The sequence below is a fragment of the Somniosus microcephalus genome, unplaced genomic scaffold, assembly GCF_052327205.1.
Source record: "Somniosus microcephalus isolate GS21.2 unplaced genomic scaffold, FLI_Smic_1.0 unresolved_chr7, whole genome shotgun sequence".
Classification (NCBI taxonomy): domain Eukaryota; kingdom Metazoa; phylum Chordata; class Chondrichthyes; order Squaliformes; family Somniosidae; genus Somniosus; species Somniosus microcephalus.
In genome coordinates this window covers 5,081,062-5,103,809 of record NW_028225185.1, presented here as the reverse complement: position 1 = coordinate 5,103,809, position 22,748 = coordinate 5,081,062, and the positions used below count along the sequence as shown (strand labels likewise).

The following is a 22,748-nucleotide window of genomic DNA, read 5'->3' as shown; positions in this document are numbered from 1 at the left end:
CACAGGGGGTGATGGGTGAACGGGACTGGGTGTGAGTTAGGACACGGGGCAGTGAGCACAGGGGGTGATGGGTGAACGGGACTGGGTGTGAGTTAGGACACGGGGCAGTGAGCACAGGGGGTGATGGGTGAACAGGACTGGGTGTGAGTTAGGACACGGGAGCAGTGAGCACAGGGGGTGATGGGTGAACGGGACTGGGTGTGAGTTAGGACACGGGAGCAGTGAGCACAGGGGGTGATGGGTGAACGGGACTGGGTGTGAGTTAGGACACGGGGCAGTGAGCACAGGGGGTGATGGGTGAACGGGACTGGGTGTGAGTTAGGACACGGGAGCAGTGAGCACAGGGGGTGATGGGTGAACGGGACTGGGTGTGAGTTAGGACACGGGGCAGTGAGCACAGGGGGTGATGGGTGAACGGGACTGGGTGTGAGTTAGGACACGGGGGCAGTGAGCACAGGGGGTGATGGGTGAACGGGACTTGGTGTGAGTTAGGACACGGGGCAGTGAGCACAGGGGGTGATGGGTGAACGGGACTGGGTGTGAGTTAGGACACGGGGCAGTGAGCACAGGGGGTGATGGGTGAACGGGACTGGGTGCGAGTTAGGACACGGGGCAGTGAGCACAGGGGGCGATGGGTGAACGGGACTGGGTGCGAGTTAGGACACGGGGCAGTGAGCACAGGGGGTGATGGGTGAACGGGACTGGGTGCGAGTTAGGACACGGGGCAGTGAGCACAGGGGGTGATGGGTGAACGGGACTGGGTGTGAGTTAGGACACGGGGCAGTGAGCACAGGGGGTGATGGGTGAACGGGACTGGGTGTGAGTTAGGACACGGGGCAGTGAGCACAGGGGGTGATGGGTGAACGGGACTGGGTGTGAGTTAGGACACGGGGCAGTGAGCACAGGGGGTGATGGGTGAACGGGACTGGGTGTGAGTTAGGACACGGGGCAGTGAGCACAGGGGGTGATGGGTGAACGGGACTGGGTGTGAGTTAGGACACGGGGGCAGTGAGCACAGGGGGTGATGAGTGAACGGGACTCGGTGTGAGTTAGGACACGGGGCAGTGAGCACAGGGGGTGATGGGTGAACAGGACTGGGTGTGAGTTAGGACACGGGGCAGTGAGCACAGGGGGTGATGGGTGAACGGGACTGGGTGTGAGTTAGGACACGGGGCAGTGAGCACAGGGGGTGATGGGTGAACGGGACTGGGTGTGAGTTAGGACACGGGGGCAGCGAGCACAGGGGGTGATGTGTGAACGGGACTGGGTGTGAGTTAGGACACGGGGCAGTGAGCACAGGGGGTGATGGGTGAACGGGACTGGGTGTGAGTTAGGACACGGGGCAGTGAGCACAGCGGGCGATGGGTGAACGGGACTGGGTGTGAGTTAGGACACGGGGCAGTGAGCACAGGGGGTGATGGGTGAACGGGACTGGGTGTGAGTTAGGACACGGGGCAGTGAGCACAGGGGGTGATGGGTGAACGGGACTGGGTGTGAGTTAGGACACGGGGCAGTGAGCACAGGGGGTGATGGGTGAACGGGACTGGGTGTGAGTTAGGACACGGGGCAGTGAGCACAGGGGGTGATGGGTGAACGGGACTGGGTGTGAGTTAGGACACGGGGCAGTGAACACAGGGGGTGATGGGTGAACGGGACTGGGTGTGAGTTAGGACACGGGGCAGTGAGCACAGGGGGTGATGGGTGAACTGGACTGGGTGTGAGTTAGGACACGGGGCAGTGAGCACAGGGGGTGATGGGTGAACGGGACTGGGTGTGAGTTAGGACACGGGGCAGTGAGCACAGGGGGTGATGGGTGAACGGGACTGGGTGTGAGTTAGGACACGGGGCAGTGAGCACAGTGGGTGGTGGGTGAACGGGACTGGGTGTGAGTTAGGACACGGGGCAGTGAGCACAGGGGGTGAGGGGTGAACGGGACTGGGTGTGAGTTAGGACACGGGGCAGTGAGCACAGGGGGTGATGGGTGAACGGGACTGGGTGTGAGTTAGGACACGGGGCAGTGAGCACAGTGGGTGGTGGGTGAACGGGACTGGGTGTGAATTAGGACACGGGGCAGTGAGCACAGGGGGTGATGGGTGAACGGGACTGGGTGTGAGTTAGGACACGGGGCAGTGAGCACAGGGGGTGATGGGTGAACGGGACTGGGTGTGAGTTAGGACACGGGGCAGTGAGCACAGGGGGTGATGGGTGAATGGGACTGGGTGTGTGTTAGGACACGGGGCAGTGAGCACAGGGGGTGATGGGTGAACGGGACTGGGTGTGAGTTAGGACACGGGGCAGTGAGCACAGGGGGTGATGGGTGAATGGGACTGGGTGTGTGTTAGGACACGGGGCAGTGAGCACAGGGGGTGATGGGTGAACGGGACTGGGTGTGAGTTAGGACACGGGGCAGTGAGCACGGGGTGATGGGTGAATGGGACTGGGTGTGAGTTAGGACACGGGGCAGTGAGCACGGGGTGATGGGTGAACGGGACTCGGTGCGAGTTAGGACACGGGGCAGTGAGCACAGGGGGTGATGGGTGTATGGGACTGGGTGTGAGTTAGGACACGGGGCAGTGAACACGGGGTGATGGGTGAACGGGACTGGGTGTGAGTTAGGACACGGGGCAGTGAGCACAGGGGGTGATGGGTGAACGGGACTGGGTATGAGTTAGGACACGGGGGCAGTGAACACGGGGTGATGGGTGAACGGGACTGGGTGTGAGTTAGGACACGGGGCAGTGAGCACAGGGGGTGATGGGTGTATGGGACTGGGTGCGAGTTAGGACACGGGGGCAGTGAACACGGGGTGATGGGTGAACGGGACTGGGTGTGAGTTAGGACACGGGGCAGTGAGCACAGGGGGTGATGGGTGAACGGGACTGGGTGTGAGTTAGGACACGGGGCAGTGAGCACAGGGGGTGATGGGTGAACGGGACTGGGTGTGAGTTAGGACACGGGGCAGTGAGCACAGGGGGTGATGGGTGTATGGGACTGGGTGCGAGTTAGGACACGGGGGCAGTGAACACGGGGTGATGGGTGAACGGGACTGGGTGTGAGTTAGGACACGGGGCAGTGAGCACAAGGGGTGATGGGTGAACGGGACTGGGTGTGAGTTAGGACACGGGGCAGTGAGCACAGGGGGTGATGGGTGAACGGGACTGGGTGTGAGTTAGGACACGGGGCAGTGAGCACAGGGGGTGATGGGTGAACGGGACTGGGTGTGAGTTAGGACACGGGGCAGTGAACACGGGGTGATGGGTGAACGGGACTGGGTGTGAGTTAGGACACGGGGCAGTGAACACGGGGTGATGGGTGAACGGGACTGGGTGTGAGTTAGGACACGGGGGCAGCCAAGCTTTGGATGAGCTCAAGTTTACGGAGGGTGGAATGTGGGAGGCCGGCCAGGAGTGTGTTGGAATAGTCGAGTCTAGAGGTAACCGAGGCATGGATGAGGGTTTCAGCAGCGGATGAGCTGAGGCAGAGGCGGAGTCGGGCGATGTTACAGAGGTGGAAATAGGCGGTCTTAATGATGCGGTCCCAGCAACAGTCAGCACCTTCGCGAGATGAGAGAAAACTGGGGAAAAAAGCATTGCAAGAAAATCAGTCACTGACTACAGACTCCTCCGCTCACATAGCAAGGAGGGAAGTCCTGCATTCAGGCAACACAAAAAACAATTGGCAACGAATTATACCCCACAGAAATTTTTTTTAAACGCTTCACTCACCTCACCAACGTGCCTGCTTCAATTAGAACCTCTGAAAAAGCATCTCGAAAAATAATCGCGTTCTTCCTTTTGCAGTTCTGAATAACGTCGTTGGCAACATAGAAAAGGTTCAGTCGATGAGGGATCGAAGCTAAGTGAAGAGAAAACAGAAAAATGTGTGACAATACCATGCAAGGTGGACAGAAACATCGAAACAATAGAAGACATGAGCAGGAGTAGGCCATTCGGCCCCTCGAGCCCGCTCCGCCATTCAATGAGATCATGACTGATCATCCAAACTCAGTACCCTGTCCCTGCCTTCTCCCCATATCCCTTGTTACCTTTAGCCTTAAGAAATATATCCAACTCCTTCTTGAATATATTTAATGAATTGGCCTCAACTGCCTTCTGTGGTAGAGAATTCCACAGGTTCACCACTCTCTGGGTGAAGAAATTCCTCCTCATCTCAGTCCTAAATGGCTTACCCCTTATCATTATACTGTGACCCCTGGTTCTGGACTCCCCGGCCATCGGGAACATCCTTCCTGCATCTAGTCTGTCCAGTCCTGTCAGAATTTTATAAGTTTCAATGAGATCCCCTCTCATTCTTCTAAAGAGCAACATCGTTCTCCAACTGACCAAAATTAAATATTCTACGCTGCACCAGAGTGAAACACGAATGGCCTGTGGCACAGGTAATAAATGACAGGTGGTTGCCGAGCCACTTCAACCGTGGATCACACACACAAAATCAATTATGTTTAGGCTTTGATCTTTTGATGTCTTTTTCCAAGTTCAGGGTTTGCAGCGAGGGCCATAATAAAGCTCTGGTGTTTAGCTACAGGAACACATGCTCACATCTGACTCATACTGCTCCCACTAATAGTAACTGTCGAGACGAAGGCTGCAATCTGTTTCTCAGAACGATTCTGGTTTGTGCCTCTCGTGGGCACCGAGGTGGCTTGTAAGGGAAATCCATGGGTGACCATCACAGCCACAGTACATACACAGGAATTACTGTGTAAATTATTGAACTTACTGCATTCTTTCCACATTTTCTCTCTTCCTTAGCTAGCTAAGTATTACAGGAAACTTTCAATTAACTGGCCCCTAAATAACCAGAACGCTCTATCCACTGGCAAAATTCAGGAGTCGGTTCAGGTAACTTATTACTTTTTTTTACTCCATGTGTTGCTGTACAAGGGTGTAGCTGAAGCTGTTGCTAAGCTACAGAGACGCTTGGAACTTGTGGCCATTGTTCTGAAGCACAGGGTTTGTTGCTTTATACGGAGCTCTGAGCTCCGTATCTTTTACTATAGCGTTCGGTTATCCGGAATTGTTGATGAACCGGCACCACGCTGGTCCCGCCCATGCCGGATACCAGAAAGTTTCCTGTACTTTAAATTTACACGTGCTTGCCTTATTAGACCTCTATCTCTGCCTCTTTCTACGAGTCAGTGAGATTATCTATTCCATAAAGGCAGGTTTCATCTAAAGCTTCAAAATCCCAGAACACATTTCATAGAATCATAGAATGAGGCAGCACAGGAGGCGGCTATTCGGCCCATCGTGCCGGCTCTCCTGAAGAGCAATCCAAGTAATCCCACTCTCCCCCTGCTCTTTCCCCCAGATGCCTGTGAATTTTTTCCCCTTTCAAGTATTTATCCAATACCCTATTGAAAGTTATTGTTGAACCTGCGTCCCCCGCCCTTTCAGTGCATTCCCGACCATAACAACTGGCTGCGGCTTCAATGATTTGTTACCAGTCACACAGAAACATAGAAGATAGGAGCAGGAGTCGGCCGTTCGGCCCCTCGAGCCTGCTCCACCATTCAATGAGATCATGGCTGATCATCCAAATTCAGTACCCTGTCCCTGCCTTCTCCCCATATCCCTTGATCCCTTTAGCCTTAAGAAATATATCCAACTCCTTCTTGAATATATTTAATGAATTGGCCTCAACTGCCTTCTGTGGTAGAGAATTCCACAGGTTCACCACTCTCTGAGTGAAGAAATTCCTCCTCATCTCAGTCCCAATTTCCTCCCCTCTGACTGTGGTCATGCTTCTCCTGCACAGACCACCATCCCCACTGGTTTTAATTGCGCACGCACCAAAATCCACTGCCGCAAAATGTGCCTTTATTGGAGCTCTAACGTCCAGCTGCTGTCGAGCACCGACCACCCCAGGTGAAGAAACGGCAAACTGCGGGATACTCAATACATGAAGATGAAAGTTAGGTCAACTGTGTGAAAGCCACTGACGAGCGGGTTGCTTTTCTAGATTTAAGAAAAACGCGTTAGGACTAATCAACTGCCACAATGATCACTGACAGCAGCTACAAATCCCAATTGTAACAGCTCCAGGATAAGGAAGAGACCATCAGATTAGACGCTGACCTGGACCGATCAACCAGCAACTGGAATTTCAGTTTAAAACGCCAGGATCAACAAGTCACCAGCTACAAACCACAGTCAAGTAGCGACCACTTGTCATTCAAGCCAAAAGCAATTAGTTGCAGCAATCTCTTTAAAGCGAGTCAGATGATTAGGAGGTAATTGCAGAAAGTAGTAAGCCTGTTATTCGCTAATCCCTTTTTAAAATGTTTTTCTTTCCCGTTTAGCTGCTGCTTAGTATACAACAAGCAGCTGCTCGCTCGGGGAGGAGTAAGAGAGCAGGTTAAGAAGAGTTTAAAAAGAAAAGCTAATATGGAAAACCACGGGGCGGGGGAAATCTACGACCCAATTGTGTAACCCACAGACAAAAAAAAAATCTTAGATCCGTCAGTCATCACAGGATGAGTGATAAATGCGAGGTTATCCACTTCGTTGGCAAAAACATGAAGGCAGATTATTATCTGAACGGCAATAGATTTGGAGAAGAGGAAGTGCAACGAGACCTGGGTGTCCTTGTGCACCAGTCGCTGAAGGTAAGCATGCAGGTGCAGCAGGCGGTTAAGGCGGCAAATGGTATGTTGGCCTTCGTAGCGAGAGGATTTGAGTACAGGAACAAGGATGTCTTGCTGCAGTTGTACAGGGCCTTGTTGAGACCACACCTTGAGTATTGTGTGCAGTTTTGGTCGCCTTATCTGAGGAAGGATGTTCTTGCCATGGAGGGAGTGCAGCGAAGATTCACCAGGCTGATACCTGGGATGGCAGGAATGACGTATGAGGAGAGATTGGGTCGATTAGGCTTGTACTCGCTGGAGTTTAGAAGAATGAGAGGGGATCTCATTGAAATTTATAAAATTCTAACAGGACTAGACAGACTAGATGCAGGAAGGATATTCCCGATGGCGGGGGAGTCCAGAACCAGGGGTCACAGTCTAAGGATAAGGGGTAAGCCATTTAGGACAGAGATAGGAGGAATTTCTTCACCCAGAGAGTGGTGAACCTATGGAATTCTCTACCACAGAAGGCAGTTGAGGCCAATTCATTAAATATATTCAAGAAGGAGTTGGATACATTTCTTAAGGCTAAAGGGATCAAGGGATATGGGGAGAAGGCAGGGACAGGGTACTGAATTTGGATGATCAGCCATGATCGCATTGAATGGCGGAGCAGGCTCGAGGGGCCGAATGGCCGACTCCTGCTCCTATCTTCTATGTTTCTATGAGTGAGGAATTGATTTGAAATGTGCAATGACTGATCCATAGACCCCATAAGCAGGGAGCAGGATACTGGGAGCTGGAAAATACAAAGTGGTGTTGGGAGAAGTTAAGGAAAGTCGAACCAGATCAGCAGCAGGTGAAGAGTTTCCCAACTTGAACCACGGTATAGCCTACTAACATGATTCACATACAAGATCTCCCCTGACACAACCACCGAGAGACATTTCTAATCTTGTACCTGGGAACATACACTATTAAGCTGTGTGTTTTAGCCCAGATAAAGCTACATAATGCCCATTGACAAATCAGGTTATACAGTGACGAGCATCACAAAACATTACTTGCTCATCAGAAATTCAGAAACTGCTGCAGTAAAACTATTTCTGGCATACTTTTAGCTGTAAATGCACGGTTTCTAAAATTAAAAAAACTCGCATTGTTCTGTCCGACACGCCGATCACAGAACCAATAATGAAGTAGCTGCCTGCTGAGAGCGGGGCAGCACGCTGGAATGCGTCATGCCATTAACGGATGAGATGCAGATTGGCACCCAGGATTTCACAAGCGGAAAAAATTCTTAAATTCAACAAAGTGGTTTGTGGAAGTGGCACTTGAAAGCCAAGTACCTTTACTGTACTGAGTCAAAGGGAAAGGAGGAAAATTAAGAAAGCTTAACAGTAGGATACAGAGCAGCACGAGTGGAACACTGGGAGCAGGTGGTGTAGCAGGGACATGGTGGATCAGAGATTGAAGAGCAAAAAGGAGACAAATTGATTTAAGAACCGCTTAAGTAGCTCGCCTGATAGCTTAGTGAGTAACGGCATTGCCGTGTGTAGCCCTAAGTCATACAGACCAAAATGTCCCAGCTTCCATTCCCGGTCTGCGCTGATTTAGCATTATTCAACATGAGGTGATGCATTTTGGGAGGGCTAACCAGGCAAGGGAATACACAAAGAATGGTAGGACCCTAGGAAGGACAGAGGGACCTTGGTGTGCATGTACATAGATCCCTGAAGGCAGCAGGACAGGCAGATAAGGTGGTTAAAAAGGCATATGGGATACTTGCCTTCATTAGCCGAGGCATAGAATATAAGAGCAGGGAGGTTATGATGGAGCTGTACAAAACGCTAGTTAGGCCACAGCTGGAATACTGTGTGCAGTTCTGGTCGCCACACTATAGGAAGGATGTGATTGCATTGGAGAGGGTGCAGAGGAGATTCACCAGGATGTTACCTGGGCTGGAGCGCTTCAGCTATGAAGAGAGACTGGACAGGCTGGGGTTGTTTTCCTTGGAGCAGAGAAGGCTGAGGGGGGACCTGATTGAAGTGTACAAAATGATGAGGGGGGGTAGATAGAAAGGAACTTTTCCCCTTAGTAGAGGGGTCAGTAACCAGGGGGCATAGTTTCATGGTAAGGGGCAGGAGGTTTAGAGGGGATTTGAGAAAAAAACTTTTCACCCAGAGGGTGGTTGGAATCTGGAACTCACTGCCTGAAAGGGTGGTAGAGGCAGAAACCCTCACAACATTCAAGAAGCATTTAGATGAGCACTTGAAACGCCATAGCTTACAAGGCTACGGACCAAGTGCTGGAAAATGGGATTAGAATAGACAGGGCTTGGTGGCCGGCGCGGACACGATAGGCCGAAAGGCCTCTTTCTGTGCTGTATAACTCTATGGCTCTATGATATAGAAGAACTGTTACTCACTCATTTTTGGTGAGGGCCACCCAATAACAATACCTCGGTCAAGGCACACTCAGAAATGATGCAACACTGCACGACAGAGAGGGAGGAGTCGTGGGCCCGCACCTGCACGTTCCCCACACAATGAGCTCCTGAGTTAAATGACGTCACTGTGGGTAGTTGCCAAGCATCTCCCACAAACATAGAAACATAGTAGATAGGAGCAGGAGTAGGCCATTCGGCCCCTCGAGTCCGCTCCGCCATTCAATGAGATCATGGCTGATCATCCAAATTCAGTACCCTGTCCCTGCTTTCTCCCCATATCCCTTGATCCCTTTAGCCTTAAGAAATATATCCAACTCCTTCTTGAATATATTTAATGAATTGGCCTCAACTGCCTTGTGTGGTAGAGAATTCCACAGGTTCACCGCTCTCTGGGTGAAGAAATTCCTCCTCATCTCTGTCCTAAATGGCTTATCCCTTATCCTTAGACTGTGACCCCTGGTTCTGGACTCCCCCGCCATCGGGAACATCCTTCCTGCATCTAGTCTGTCTAGTCCTGTTAGAATTTTATAAGTTTCAATGAGATCCCCTCTCATTCTTCTAAACTCCAGCGAGTACAAGCCCAATCGACCCAATCTCTCCTCATACGTTATTCCTGCCATCCCAGGTATGCACTTTGGCAGAAAAAAATCAAAGAGCAAGTTATTATCTAAATGGAAAGAAACTGCAAAGTGCTACAATACAAAGGGATCTGGGGGTCCTGGTGCATGAAACACAGAAGGTTAGTATGCAGGTACAGCAGGTGATCAGGAAGGCTAATGGAATCTTGGCTTTTATTGCAAGGGGGATGGAGTATAAAAGCAAGGAAGTCTTGCTTCAGTTATACAGGGTACTGGTGAGGCCACACCTGGAATACTGCGTACAGTTTTGGTTTCCATATTTAAGAAAAGATATACTTGCTCTCGAGGCAGTTCAGAGAAGGTTCACTCGGTCGAGTCCGGAGATGAGGGGGTTGACTTATGAGGAAAAGTTGAGTAGGTTGGGCTTCTACTCATTGGAGTTCAGAAGAATGAGAGGCGATCTTATCGAAACATATAAGATTGTGAGGGGGCTTGATCGGGTGGATGCGGGGAGGATGTTTCCACTGATGAGTGAGACTAGAACTAGGGGGCATAATCTTAGAATAAGGGGCTGCCCTTTCAAAACTGAGATGAGGAGAAACTTCTTCACTGAGGGTAGTAAATCTATGGAATTTGCTACCCCAGAGAGCTGTGGAAGCTGCGACATTAAATACATTTAAAACGGAGCTAGACAGTTTCCTAGCTGATAAGGGAATTAAGGGTTATGGGGAGCGGGCAGGGAAGTGGACGTGAGTCTAGGTTCGGATCAGCCATGATCCTATTGAATGGCGGAGCAGGCCCGAGGGGCCGTATGGCCTACTCCTGCTCCTACTTCTTATGTTCTTATCAGCCTGGTGAATCTTCGCTGCACTCCTTCCATGGCAAGAACATCCTTCCTCAGATAAGGCGACCAAAACTGCACACAATACTCAAGGTGTGCTCTCACCAAGACCCTGTACAATTGCAAGAAGCAAATAAAGTAATTTTATGAGACTTCTGTTTTAATGGTGCCCTTTCACAGCATGAAAAGGAGAAGGAACAGCACCGAATCCCGGTACACAGCATCCCGCAGCCAGGCAGGCCACGAATAGAAGCCCAAAGGCATGTGGAACAGCAAGTCTGCGGAGGGTCGAAGGTGAAAAGGAGGCTACAAATAGTATTGGATCCAGCACTGAACAAGACACCGCCATGTGCCATCACGAATAGCTAAGCACTGTTGGTGCAGTGTTCCATCTCCAGTTTCAACCGGTAGTTATATTGCTATCGTAAACAGAAGGCGGTGCTCAGGTTAAACCTAAATAAGAGCCACAGGGTACTGTGCCCGTTTTGTGTGCGGGGAGAGAACTTGCCATCGTCATTGGGCAGGTTTCTGCCCCGGAACAAACCCGTGGTTTAACCAGGCTGCTGTGCTGACCAGGATAATCTATGGAATGGGGCATGAGGGAGGGGCCAATACCGACCAAACTCTCGTCTAGGGGTGTAACATTAGCTGCTATTGCACAACTGGAGTGCAGCCAACTGCAGGCTTGCCATTCTTCCACCATCAGCTGCACGCAATAATGTTAACCAGCCGACTTAAACTGATGGCATCATGGACCCACAAAAAAATGTTGTTCAATTAAGAGTAAATGCAGGGGCCCAGAATCTCCACGTGCACAGTGGAGTCCTACAATGCTATAGGGTCCGGCACCCCAACGAGGTGAGTGAAAGGAGAGAAGAAGAAAATAAGAATCAAGAAATCACAGAAAGTTACAGAGCGGAAGGAGGCCATTTCGGCCCATTGTGTCCGCGCCGGCCAACAAAGAGCTATCCAGCCTAATCCCACTTCCCAGCTCTTGGTCCGTAGCCCTGCAGGTTAGAGCATCCCAAGTGCACATCCAAGTACTTTTTAAATGTGGTTAGGGTTCCTGCCTCTACCACCCTTTCAGGCAGTGAGTTCCAGACCCCCAACACCCTCTGGGTGAAGAAATTTCCCCTCAAATCCCCTCTAAACCTTCCACCAATTACTTTAAATCTGTGCCCCCTGGTTTTTGACCCCTCTGCTAAGGGAAATAGGTCCTTTCGATCCACTTTATCTAGGCCCCTCATAATTTTATACACCTCAATAAGGTCTCCCCTCAACCTCCTCTGTTCCAAGGAAAACAGACCCAGCCTATCCAGTCTTTCCTCATAGCTAAGATTCTCTACTCCCAGCAACATCCTTGTAAATCTCCTCTGCACCCTCTCTAGTGCAATCACATCTTTCCTGTAATGTGGTGACCAGAACTGCATGCAGTACTCTAGCTGAGGCCTAACGAGTGTTTTATACAGTTGAAGCATAACCTCCCTGCTCTTTTATTGTATTCTAGAATACAATAATACGAGCAGGAGTCTGTAATTCGGCCCCTCAAGCCTGCTCCGCCATTCAATGAGATCATGGCTGATCATCAACCTCAAATCCACTTTCCCGTACTATCCCCATATCCCTTGATTCCCAATGATACAAGCAGGTCACGTTCCCAAAACAAGATTAAAAGTTCTGTAAAACATACCCAGCTAAGGACAAGGTTTCAAAACCTGAGAATTATGACCCACAGTGAGAGAGGCATGACTGCCGAGGGAAGGCTCGCTCACAACTGCACAAAGATAAACTGAGGCAAATAAAGTTACATAGAAACACAGAAGATAGGAGCAGGAGTAGGCCATTCGGCCCCTCGAGCCTGCTCCGCCATTCAATGAGATCATGGCTGATCATCCAAATTCAGTACCCTGTCCCTGCCTTCTCCCCATATCCCTTGATCCCTTTAGCCTTAAGAAATATATCTAACTCCTTCTTGAATATATTTAATGAATTGGCCTCAACTGCCTTCTGTGGTAGAGAATTCCACAGGTTCACCACTCTCTGAGTGAAGAAATTCCTCCTCATCTCTGTCCTAAATGGCCTACCCCTTATCCTTAGACTGTGACCCCTGGTTCTGGACTCCCCGACCATCGGGAACATCCTTCCTGCATCTAGTCTGTCCAGTCCTGTTAGAATTTTATAAGTTTCAATGAGATCCCCTCTCATTCTTCTAAACTCCAGCGAGTATAAGCCCAAGCGACCCAATCTCTCCTCATACGTCATTCCTGCCATCCCAAGTATCAGTCTGGTGAATCTTCGCTGCACTCCCTCCATGACAAGAACATCCTTCCTCAGCTAAGGCGACCAAAACTGCACACAATACTCAAGGTGTGGTCTCACCAAGGCCCTGCACAACTGCAGCAAGACATCCTTGTTCCTGTACTCGAACCCTCTTGCTACGAAGACCAACATACCATTTGCCTTCTTAACCGCCTGCTGCACCTGCATGCTTACCTTCAGCGACTGGTGCACAAGGACACCCAGGTCTCGTTGCACTTCCCCTTCTCCCAATCTATTGCCGTTCAGATAATAATCTGCCTTTCTGTTTTTGCCACCAAAGTGGATAACCTCACATTTATCCACGTTATATTGCATCTGCCATGCATCTGCCCAATCACCCAACCTGTCCAAATCATACTGCAGTTTCTCGGCATCCTCCTCACAGCACATACGCCCACCCAGCTTTGTGTCATCTGCAAACTTGGAGATATTACATCTAGTTCCCTCAAAATGGAAAGCAAAGCACTGCGGATGCTGGAAATCTGAAATATAAACAGAAAATGCTGAAAGCACAGCAGGCCAGGCAGCATCTGTGGGGATGCGGTGGAGGACTGGGGATAATTAAATGACAGGAGTTAGCCTACCTCGCTCCGCAGAGCGCTGCCTGACCTGCTGTGTTTCCAGCATTTTCTGTTAAAACTGAAATGGAAACAGAGTGGAGAATAGGCGCGGTTGCATGAGGTGGTTTAGATGGTGGTCTTTCACCCCTGTAACCCACGTCAAATCCAGCTCAGAGGGATGAATTAGTCCCTTCTCTCTGCTGGCTGCAAGAGTCCTCTTAATCCAGATCCCGACGGCCGTGAGATTTTCTCACAGAACCAACACTAACTGGCACTTTTATTCCAAGTGGCGACAGGTGAGTGAAATGGGAAAAATTTGGACAGGTACAGTTGGGGGCTCCCAACTGAGGTAAGAAGACTTGCATTTATATAGCACCTTTCATGACCTCAGGACGTCTCAAAGTGCTTTACAGCCAATGAAGTACTTTTGAAGCGCAGTCACTGTTGTAATGTAGGAAACGCGGCAGCCAGATTGCGCACAGCAAGCTCCCATAAACAGCAATGTGATAATGACCAGATCATCTGTTTTAGTGATGTTGATTGAGGGATAAATATTGGCCCCAGGACACCGGGGAGAACTCCCCCTGCTCTTCTTCCAATAGTGGCCGTGGGATCTTTTACATCCACCTGAGAGGGCAGACGGGGCCTCGGTTTAATGTCTCATCCGAAAGACGGCACCTCCGACAGTGCGGCACTCCCTCAGTACTACCCCTCCAACAGTGCGGCGCTCCCTCAGTTCTCCCCCTCCGACAGTGTGGCGCTCCCTCAGTACTCCCCCTCCGACAGTGCGGCGCTCCCTCAGTACCGCCCCTCCGACAGTGCGGCGCTCCCTCAGTACCGCCCCTCCGACAGTGTGGCGCTCCCTCAGTACTCCCCCTCCGACAGTGCGGCGCTCCCTCAGTACCGCCCCTCCGACAGTGCGGCGCTCCCTCAGTACCGCCCCTCCGACAGTGCGACGCTCCCTCAGTACTGCCCCTCCGACAGTGCGGCGCTCCCTCAGTACCGCCCCTCCGACAGTGCGGCGCTCCCTCAGTACCGCCCCTCCGACAGTGCCGCTCTCCCTCAGTACCGCCCCTCCGACAGTGCGGCGCTCCCTCAGTATTGCCCCTCCGACAGTGCGGCGCTCCCTCTGTACTGCCCCTCCAACAGTGCGGCGCTCCCTCGGTACTGCACTGGAGTAAGGTATAGGTACATTGAGGAGGCTTTCTGTCTTCCTGTGCCATTTCAGTGCATACCATGGAGCGTCACAGACCACATGTAAAGTTTAACTTAACGTTACCATTAATGGCATACATCTCTCAAGTTGCAGGTATTCACAGATTTGATTTAGGATTGACCAACTAACAGGCCCACAATATTCAAACAGGACAAAACAGCAAGTGTAAATGGAATGCAGTTGTTCAGGTTATGTGGACAGGTCTGTTGGGGATTGTAGGCCGCTTGTGGTTCCGGGCCATAGCTTGGATCTTACTGGGGTAAAGGGAGCTTTACTCTGCAGCTAACCTGGGAGTGCTTGATTGCAGAGTAAAGCTCCCCTCCAGCCGCTGCTATTCTGTGCTGTACCCTTGCTTGTGAGTCCGTGATGCTGACGCTGGGTGTTAAAAAGCGTCCACCTCCCCAGCACAGGCTTAGAGGTTTGTTATACGTCAACTGCCTCTAGATTGCACGACCCGTGCTCCTCAACTCCAACACTGCGCCGTTATCTGATCATGCAGAAAAATCCCAAAAAAGAAATATCTACACACCAAACGGTCTTAACTGTCCAGTCAGAACAAAAACCACAAAAACATCCTCCAATAACCACAATGATTTTTTACTGCGCTGCAATCGGCTACTCTTAATGCACTGGAGATTATTTTAACTCGTTCACTGCTTTTGCCCTGCTGCGGGCTGCAACCCACTGCTATGCCTCATGTCCTGACCTCACCTGGCTAATTTTCAGGACGAGAGGCTACAGTGGGGACGCTGGTGAGAAAACGAAAAGTATTAACCCAATTTTAGTAAGGTACTACCTTAATTGGCCCAAATTCCATTTGCTACAATGGGCCAGAAATTCGGGTCCCCACGGGTGAGTACGCGCTGGGTACTCACGCGTAGAGCCAACGAAAGTGCCGGTTTTGTGCACGCACTGCGCGGGAAACCGGAACTTCCGTTCCCTTGAAGGAAGGGGTTCGGAGGTCAAATGCGTGCGCCGGAGAGGCAGCGCGTACGCCTGGAACTTCCGGTTTTACAGGTTTCTCCGTGCGGCTAAGTCCCTAGCAGCGTGAAAAAAGCAGTCGCAAGGCCTGCTTTTAACAAGAGGTTAATTAAGTAAAATTAAAACATTTTTTCCACAGGTTTATCATTTTAAAATACTTTAAAGAAATGTAAGTTTATTTTTAGCCCCGTTAACATTAATTTTTTCAAATATTTAAATTTTTGCTTAAAATCGTTAATATGTAATTTATAGTTACTTCAAAAATGTGATTTTTTATTATTTATTTGAAAGGTTTTGAGGCTGATCTCTATTCATAGATTTGACAGAGCTTCCTGTCAAATCTATGAATAGAGATTCCCTGCTCCGATTGGCTCCCCATGGCCCACGTGATCCCAGGGGACGCTGCGAACTAACTTCGCCGCTAGGATACGCAAGCACTGTGCGCCGGCAGCTGGAGGAGGCCCAGGATCAGAATCCCACGCGGCCCCACAGCTTGCGCCCGCGGGAAACCCCCGACCCGAATTTCTGGCCCAGTAAGAACTACCCGAACAGTAAGTAACAAAATTAAGACCAGCACCAATGGGGGGAAAAAAGATCACCCAGTGCCTGCTGTATAAATGGAACGACTCCACTAGAAGCACCAAGTGTCAACATTAGCCTCGTCACTAGAACTTCAGTAAAACAAAATTGTGAGTCTGATATATTTTCACACCGTGTCTGTTTGCAATGTGAACACCCCAGCAGTACAGATATAAACTGTAGCCCTCCAAAACTGGGATTGTGTCCAGAGACAGCATTTCGAGCTATGCAGCAATAATGTGAAGTGCTCACGGTTACAGCTCTGTCCTGGGTGGGATCGATTTAACGTGACGAAGTCAAAGTGTCACACAAGAAGTCCAGCACACATGAAAGCATCTTGGTTAAAGAGCAAATGTTCTGGCACCACTATGTTAAACAAGCCTATAATTACACCGAACTGACAGCATTCTCAACGACCATGGCTGGGCTCAAATGTAAAATCTGCACCGATTGTGTTTAACAGCATAGCATTTCCAGAACATGTTTTTACCTCCTCCAGCTACCTTGAACTGAGAGGTATGCTTCTGACCAGGGCAGAGAGCATCCATTTTGCTTGAGGGTTTGAAAATAGCAGCACAAGGGAAGGGAAGAAATAAATCCGCTTTCCACAAACAGCATGGTGCTCCAAACTTCTCCCCCTCCAATTAAACTAACCTACTGTTGGCTCAGTTAACGCACAATTTAGTCACTCTCATATCTGTTCTGCTGGAAACACGGTTGCACTGAACACAAATCCATTTTTGCTCATGTTTATTCAATGCTCAGTTAATGCAACAGTGGCAATAAAGTGTAACCGAAGCGAAAGGGAGTTAATCTGACATCACAGTGCAAGATTCTGAATTAGTGTTGTGAAATTCAACCAAGAAACAGGTTCCCCCCACCCCACAAGGGACAGGCGTAACTGGAAAGTAATCAGGAAGAACCCTGGCTGATTTTTGCACTCCAGGGAAACGAAGACCAAATGTAACATACTGTATACCACTGCCCCAGGTGACCTCCGGTAGCTCCAACACGAGAGATCAAATCTGGCACCTTCTTAAACTGTATGGTTCAATGCCACACTAGCCAGTGCATTTACCCAGGCGGTGATCGCCAAGGGAGAGCTGATCGCTCATCAGCTTTCATAAGCAGAAAGGCCAAGCAACTTTCTAAAATACATGCGATATTGAGGACTGTTCTTCCATCGGCAATCGTTTCTCGTGCAGTTTTTCTGCTATGTCTGTATTTTGTGACTGGTTCCAGCACTTCTCTGCTCCCATGTGCAGCCCTGTCTCTACACTGGAAACTGCTTTCCATTCCTTTTTAAAGGGTTACACTGTCTCTCATGACACACTTTTGTTGGTGAACGAACAGTAAAATCAAAGAATCATTTATTTGCAAACTTCTACATAAGAACATAAGAAATAGGAGCAGGAGTAGGCCAATCGGCCCCTCGAGCCTGCTCCGCCATTCAATAAGATCATGGCTGATCTGATCCTAACCGCCAATCTACTATCACAGAACCATCTCCTGAATCTAACAGAATTAGACACACGAAATAGGAGCAGGATCAGGCTACACGGCCCCTGGGCCTGCTCCGCTACCCACAGGGCCATGACCGATCCGGACCTAGACTCATGTCCAAATTCCTGCCCGCTCCCCATAACCCTTTATTCCCTTTACTTCTAGGAAACTGTCTATTTCTGTTTTAAATTTATGTAATGATGTAGCTTCTACAGCTTTTTGGGGCAGCATATTCCATGGACCTATCACCCTCTGAGTGAAGTAGTTCCTCCTCATCTCAGTTTTGAAAGAGCAGCCCCTTATTCTAAGACTATGCCCCCTAGTTCTAGTTTCACCCATCATCGGGAACATCCTCCCCGCATCCACCCGATCCAACCCCTTCACAATCTGATATGTTTCAATAAGATCGCCTCTCATTCTTCTGAACTCCAATGAGTAGAGTCCCAATCTACTCAACCTCTCCTCATATGTCCATCCCCTCATCCCCGGGATTAACCGAGTGAACCTTCTTTGTACTGACTCGAGAGCAAGTATGTCTTTTCTTAAGTATGGACACCAAAACTGTATGCAGTATTCCAGGTGCAACTGAAGCAATACCTTGTACAACTGAAGCAATACCTCCCTATTTTTATATTCTATCCCCCTAGCAATGAAAGCCAACATTCCATTGGCCTTCTTAATCATTTGCTGTACCTGCATACTAACCTTCATAACATACCTCCATGAACTCCCCCAGCGGCACAGTGGGTAAATGCACTGCACCGTTAGCCAAGCTATTCAGACCGAGGGGGTCCCTGGTTCAATCCTTAGCTTGTGCCGAATTAGTGGATGTCAGCCCCGGCCCTAGATTGGGCCAAAATCAGGGGGGAAAAAGGGCCTCCCGAGCACAGTTAAAAAGACCTACCAGCACCTGTGGAATCGTACCCTAAGGCACTGCGAGCCTACGAGCTAAGAAGCAACAGGTAACTTACTTTACAGCTCATTCCTGAATGCTTTCAACCAGAGGCCGTACTTCGTGGTCGTGGTACTGAACTGAAGAAAGCTGTGCGCTCGGCAATAAAGACTTTGAACTGGTGCTCTTGGCAAATGCATTTTTACGCACTAAAAGGTCATATATGTTTAGCAAAAAGTACTTAAAACATTTATCCACCTAATTCCACCCAGGACAGCAAGCAACAAAATGTTCTCTTCCAGTACTGTGTAAGTAGGCTTATTTGTCATAAAATCAATCATTGTGTTGTGAAAATCACACTCGCACAAACACATTTTAATGCGCTTTTAATTCGTCTTAAACTGCTCACTCCAGACACAATCTAAGCTTGAAAGGGCAGACTCTACAACTGTACTGGATGTAAGTTCCATGCTTCTAACATTACTCTTCACTGAAACACTAGTGAGAAAACAAATCCGAGAGAGTCTGGCTGACACAAAAATGTCACCGTCACATTTAACTAAAACTCGAGTGCTAGCACTGTCCTACCAACAAACCCTCTCCTGATCAGTCATACATTTTATTTTAAATCGGCTCTAAAGATCTGTACGTAAACAATTTAACAGACAATGCACCCAAATATAATTCCACTTCAACGATGAGTATTTTGTTCCAGGAGGACACTTAACCTCTAATGTACTTTTCCTTCAAATGTTACCCACTTTGAGATAATTCATTACAAGCACTATACAATGTCAGCAGAGCTTTAGGATCTTTGTCCAGTTCAATCCTGGCCTCATCCAACATCTACAAATAAACTAGCAGGTGTAAAAGGGGCAAGAAACCTGGCTGATGTTTCCCTTTTTTGGTGCAGGGCACCAAATGTTAGAGTCATAATGTTATCTGGTCATTAACACAAGAATATAAGAATTAGGAGCAGTGGTCGGCCATTTGGCCCCTCGAGCCTGCTCCGCCATTCAATAAGATCATGGCTGATCTTCGAGCTCAACTCCACTTTCCTGCCCAATCCCCATATCCCTCGATTCCCCATTATCACATTGCTGTTTGTGGGAGCTTGCTGTGCGCAAATTGGCTACCACGTTTCCTACATTACAAGTGACCACACTTCAAAAAGTCCTTCATTGGCTGTAAAGCGCTTTGGGACGTCTGAGGTTGTGAAAGGCACTGGAGAAATGAGAGTCTTTCTTTCTTACAGATAGATGCAAGTAAACACAGACACACACTGACGCGCGCTCCGAGGCGCACGCGCACACCGACACACGCGCGCGCACCGGCACACGCGCGCGCACCGGCACACGCGCGCGCACCGACACACGCGCGCGCACCGACACACGCGCGCACCGACACACGCGCGCACCGACACACGCGCGCACCGACACACGCGCGCACCGACACACGCGCGCACCGACACACGCGCGCACCGACACACGCGCGCACCGACACACGCGCACACCGACACACGCGCAGCACACCGACACACGCGCACACCGACACACGCGCACACCGACACACGCGCACACCGACACACGCGCACACCGACACACGCGCACACCGACACACGCGCACACCGACACACGCGCACACCGACACACGCGCACACCGACACACGCGCACACCGACACACACAGACACACACAGACACTGACACACACAGATTGCAGTGTACCCAAATGATTTTCTTTTCAGAAGTCATTGTGCTGTGCTGAAGGTTTTACAGCATGGATTTCCATTTGATTAAAATAAAGCTTAAAAAAAACTCTTCTTCACCACAGACACTAAACCATGGCTCACTCCTGCACCGCCAACAGAAGGAAATACTGTACACCTATTCTGTGCATTGATGATACTATTTGTAGAAAACTGTTACTGCGAATTATCAACTACACTTTTTGAGAGCTTCTCGAGAGCTCTTAATTCATCACCTCAAATTGCTCCCAACACCACCGACAGACCTGTAACCATCAGTAGTGGGGGCGAATGAGGAAAAGGACCTCCATCCAATGGTGCTGACCCCGTAGTCTGGGTCCCGGTGCAAGATTTCTTTCATTCCGTCCTGGTGCCAAACTAATTTTAGGAGGTTTATTTTACAATTGAAAACCTACAGTGACAGGATCATCAATGAGCCCTTAAAGTCTCGTTCCCGAATACACTGGGCTCTCAGCTCACGCTACAGGTTTGAGGAGATTGTTCTCGAGGCACTGGTTATGCAAATACCTCCTTAGCCATTTTCAGCCTTCACTTCGGGAGAGGTTTTCTCTCCACAGATGCCGACTGACTTGCGGTGGGTTTCTGTTTTTGTTTCTCACCTTCCTCTCCACCTTCCCCTAAAGTTGCTAACTCCAGCCTGGGATACAGTGCAATGGATGCCAGTCACCCCCCCGACCTCCTGATACTCTGCACCTACGACTCTTTCACAGCGAGAGTCAGCAGGTCACTCCAGCACGGGGAGACATTTCAGCCAAGCTCAATCTTGCTTCCCTTCACCAGACATCCGCATAGGAGCCACTAGATAAAGATCAGGAGAGAATTTTGGCCGTCCTTCCCTGCATAACTAACAGATGTGCCGTGGCCCTGGCCGAGATCAGTTAACTCAGACAAGACCAGGAATCAAGCCCCGCATCATCTTGCTCTGCAGGACTCAGCTACACACAGAATGAACTCACTGAGCAATCAGGGAAACGCAGAGGACATTGTTTCCCGGTTAGCAAGCAAACAGTCTCTTGCATCTCTCAAGGTGGAATTGGCACCCATTTTAGAATCCTACCTTGCAGGTGATGAATGGCTAAAGTCACAATGTTCTTTCAGGGGCAAGGATTGCCAGTTTCTCATGGGAATATCGAGAATAGGTAGCACATTCACACACACACACATACAGTGTTACTGACTCTTTAACTCAGAATGCCGTGCAATTAACTCTGTTCACATTATAGTGTTACTCCATCAGTTTATTTCATCATTCTCAATATGACTTGAATCAAACTGTGCTCCAACCTAGTTTTAAATGTATTTTGCTCCACATCTGGCCCTACTGATTGGCAAAAAAAACGCTTCACGGTCTTGCACCAGCTAGTTCAAAGCTGACAACACAACCGAACAAGTTAATAGATGTCCTTTTGTGTTGTGCGCTGCTCCGACTTTTTATTATAGCTTGCCACCTGCCCCCTCCTTTGAGGGAGTTCAGCCCCTATTCCCTGCTCTTTGGCACTCTCTCTCTCTCTCTCTCAAAACCATTTCATCGTGCTAGAATCGAAGACAAAGATAAACAGACATTTTAGTAAAGTTGGAAAGCGAGAGAGAGAAAGGGGAGAAGGAGGAGGGTTCAACGGATACACCAATCACAGAGACAGAGTGAGTGGGTTAAATACAAGACCTGCAAGACATCATAACCTGTCTTTTTCTTCCTACAGATGCTGATCGACTGATGTACTTCCAAACACTTTGTGCTTTTATCGAAGAATGTTTTCATGTCAGATCTCACTATACTTTACATTTTGCTTCCACTTGCTGGCAATCTCCTCGCGCCCCCCCCCCACCCCCCTCCCCCTTGTTCTTGTTGTATGCAATGTGGCAACAAATCCTTCAGCCATTTTAAAATATCAGTATTTCAGGTCATTCTAATAATGCTGTATCACAGACGCCCCCCCGACCCTTTGACGCAGAACTCAAACTCGTTTAAGAGAAGTCCAGATTCTGTGAACTCCATGAAATTTAATTGATTCCTACAAATGCTGGTCGTGTTTCCCCAGGAATTTATATCAGGAGTTTATCAAAAGAACCAGAAGCTGTATATTTGTGGGTAAAACATGGATGTTCCAGTGCGAGGTGGCTGTCAGACCTCGTCATACAATCGCCTCTCCCAATCTATCTCATCACCATCACTCTCCAACTTTCTCTCATCTTCTTTGCTCCCGACCTCCCACCCGTCTGGTCTCCCAGCTCCTGGTCCATTTTTCCCCCTTTTGCCCTGCTCTCTCCTTTTATCCTTTCCCATGACCCCCAAACTGTTCAACTCTTTACCTTCCTTCTACAATCTGAAGGCTTCTAAAAAAAAAATCAAGCTCGCCATCACCTAATGACCACTTCCTGATTTATCTCCTCTCCCTTTCAATGGTGGGGGTGTCCCACACAACAACTTCGGCATCGGTTCCATTTTTAAAAAAAAACTTAAAATATGATACAAA

The 22,748-nt window shown here is 49.4% G+C and overlaps 1 protein-coding gene across 3 annotated transcripts in view; it reads right to left on the bottom strand.

The window, feature by feature from the left end:
* LOC147086421 (regulation of nuclear pre-mRNA domain-containing protein 2-like) overlaps positions 1-22,748 on the bottom strand; it is a 112,050-nt gene that overhangs the window by 61,682 nt on the left and 27,620 nt on the right. For all 3 annotated transcript variants that reach the window (XM_085978524.1, XM_085978525.1, XM_085978527.1), the window contains exon 2: positions 3,726-3,855. In XM_085978524.1, the coding sequence (XP_085834650.1) occupies positions 3,726-3,855 (130 nt within the window). The remainder of the gene's footprint in view (positions 1-3,725; positions 3,856-22,748) is intronic.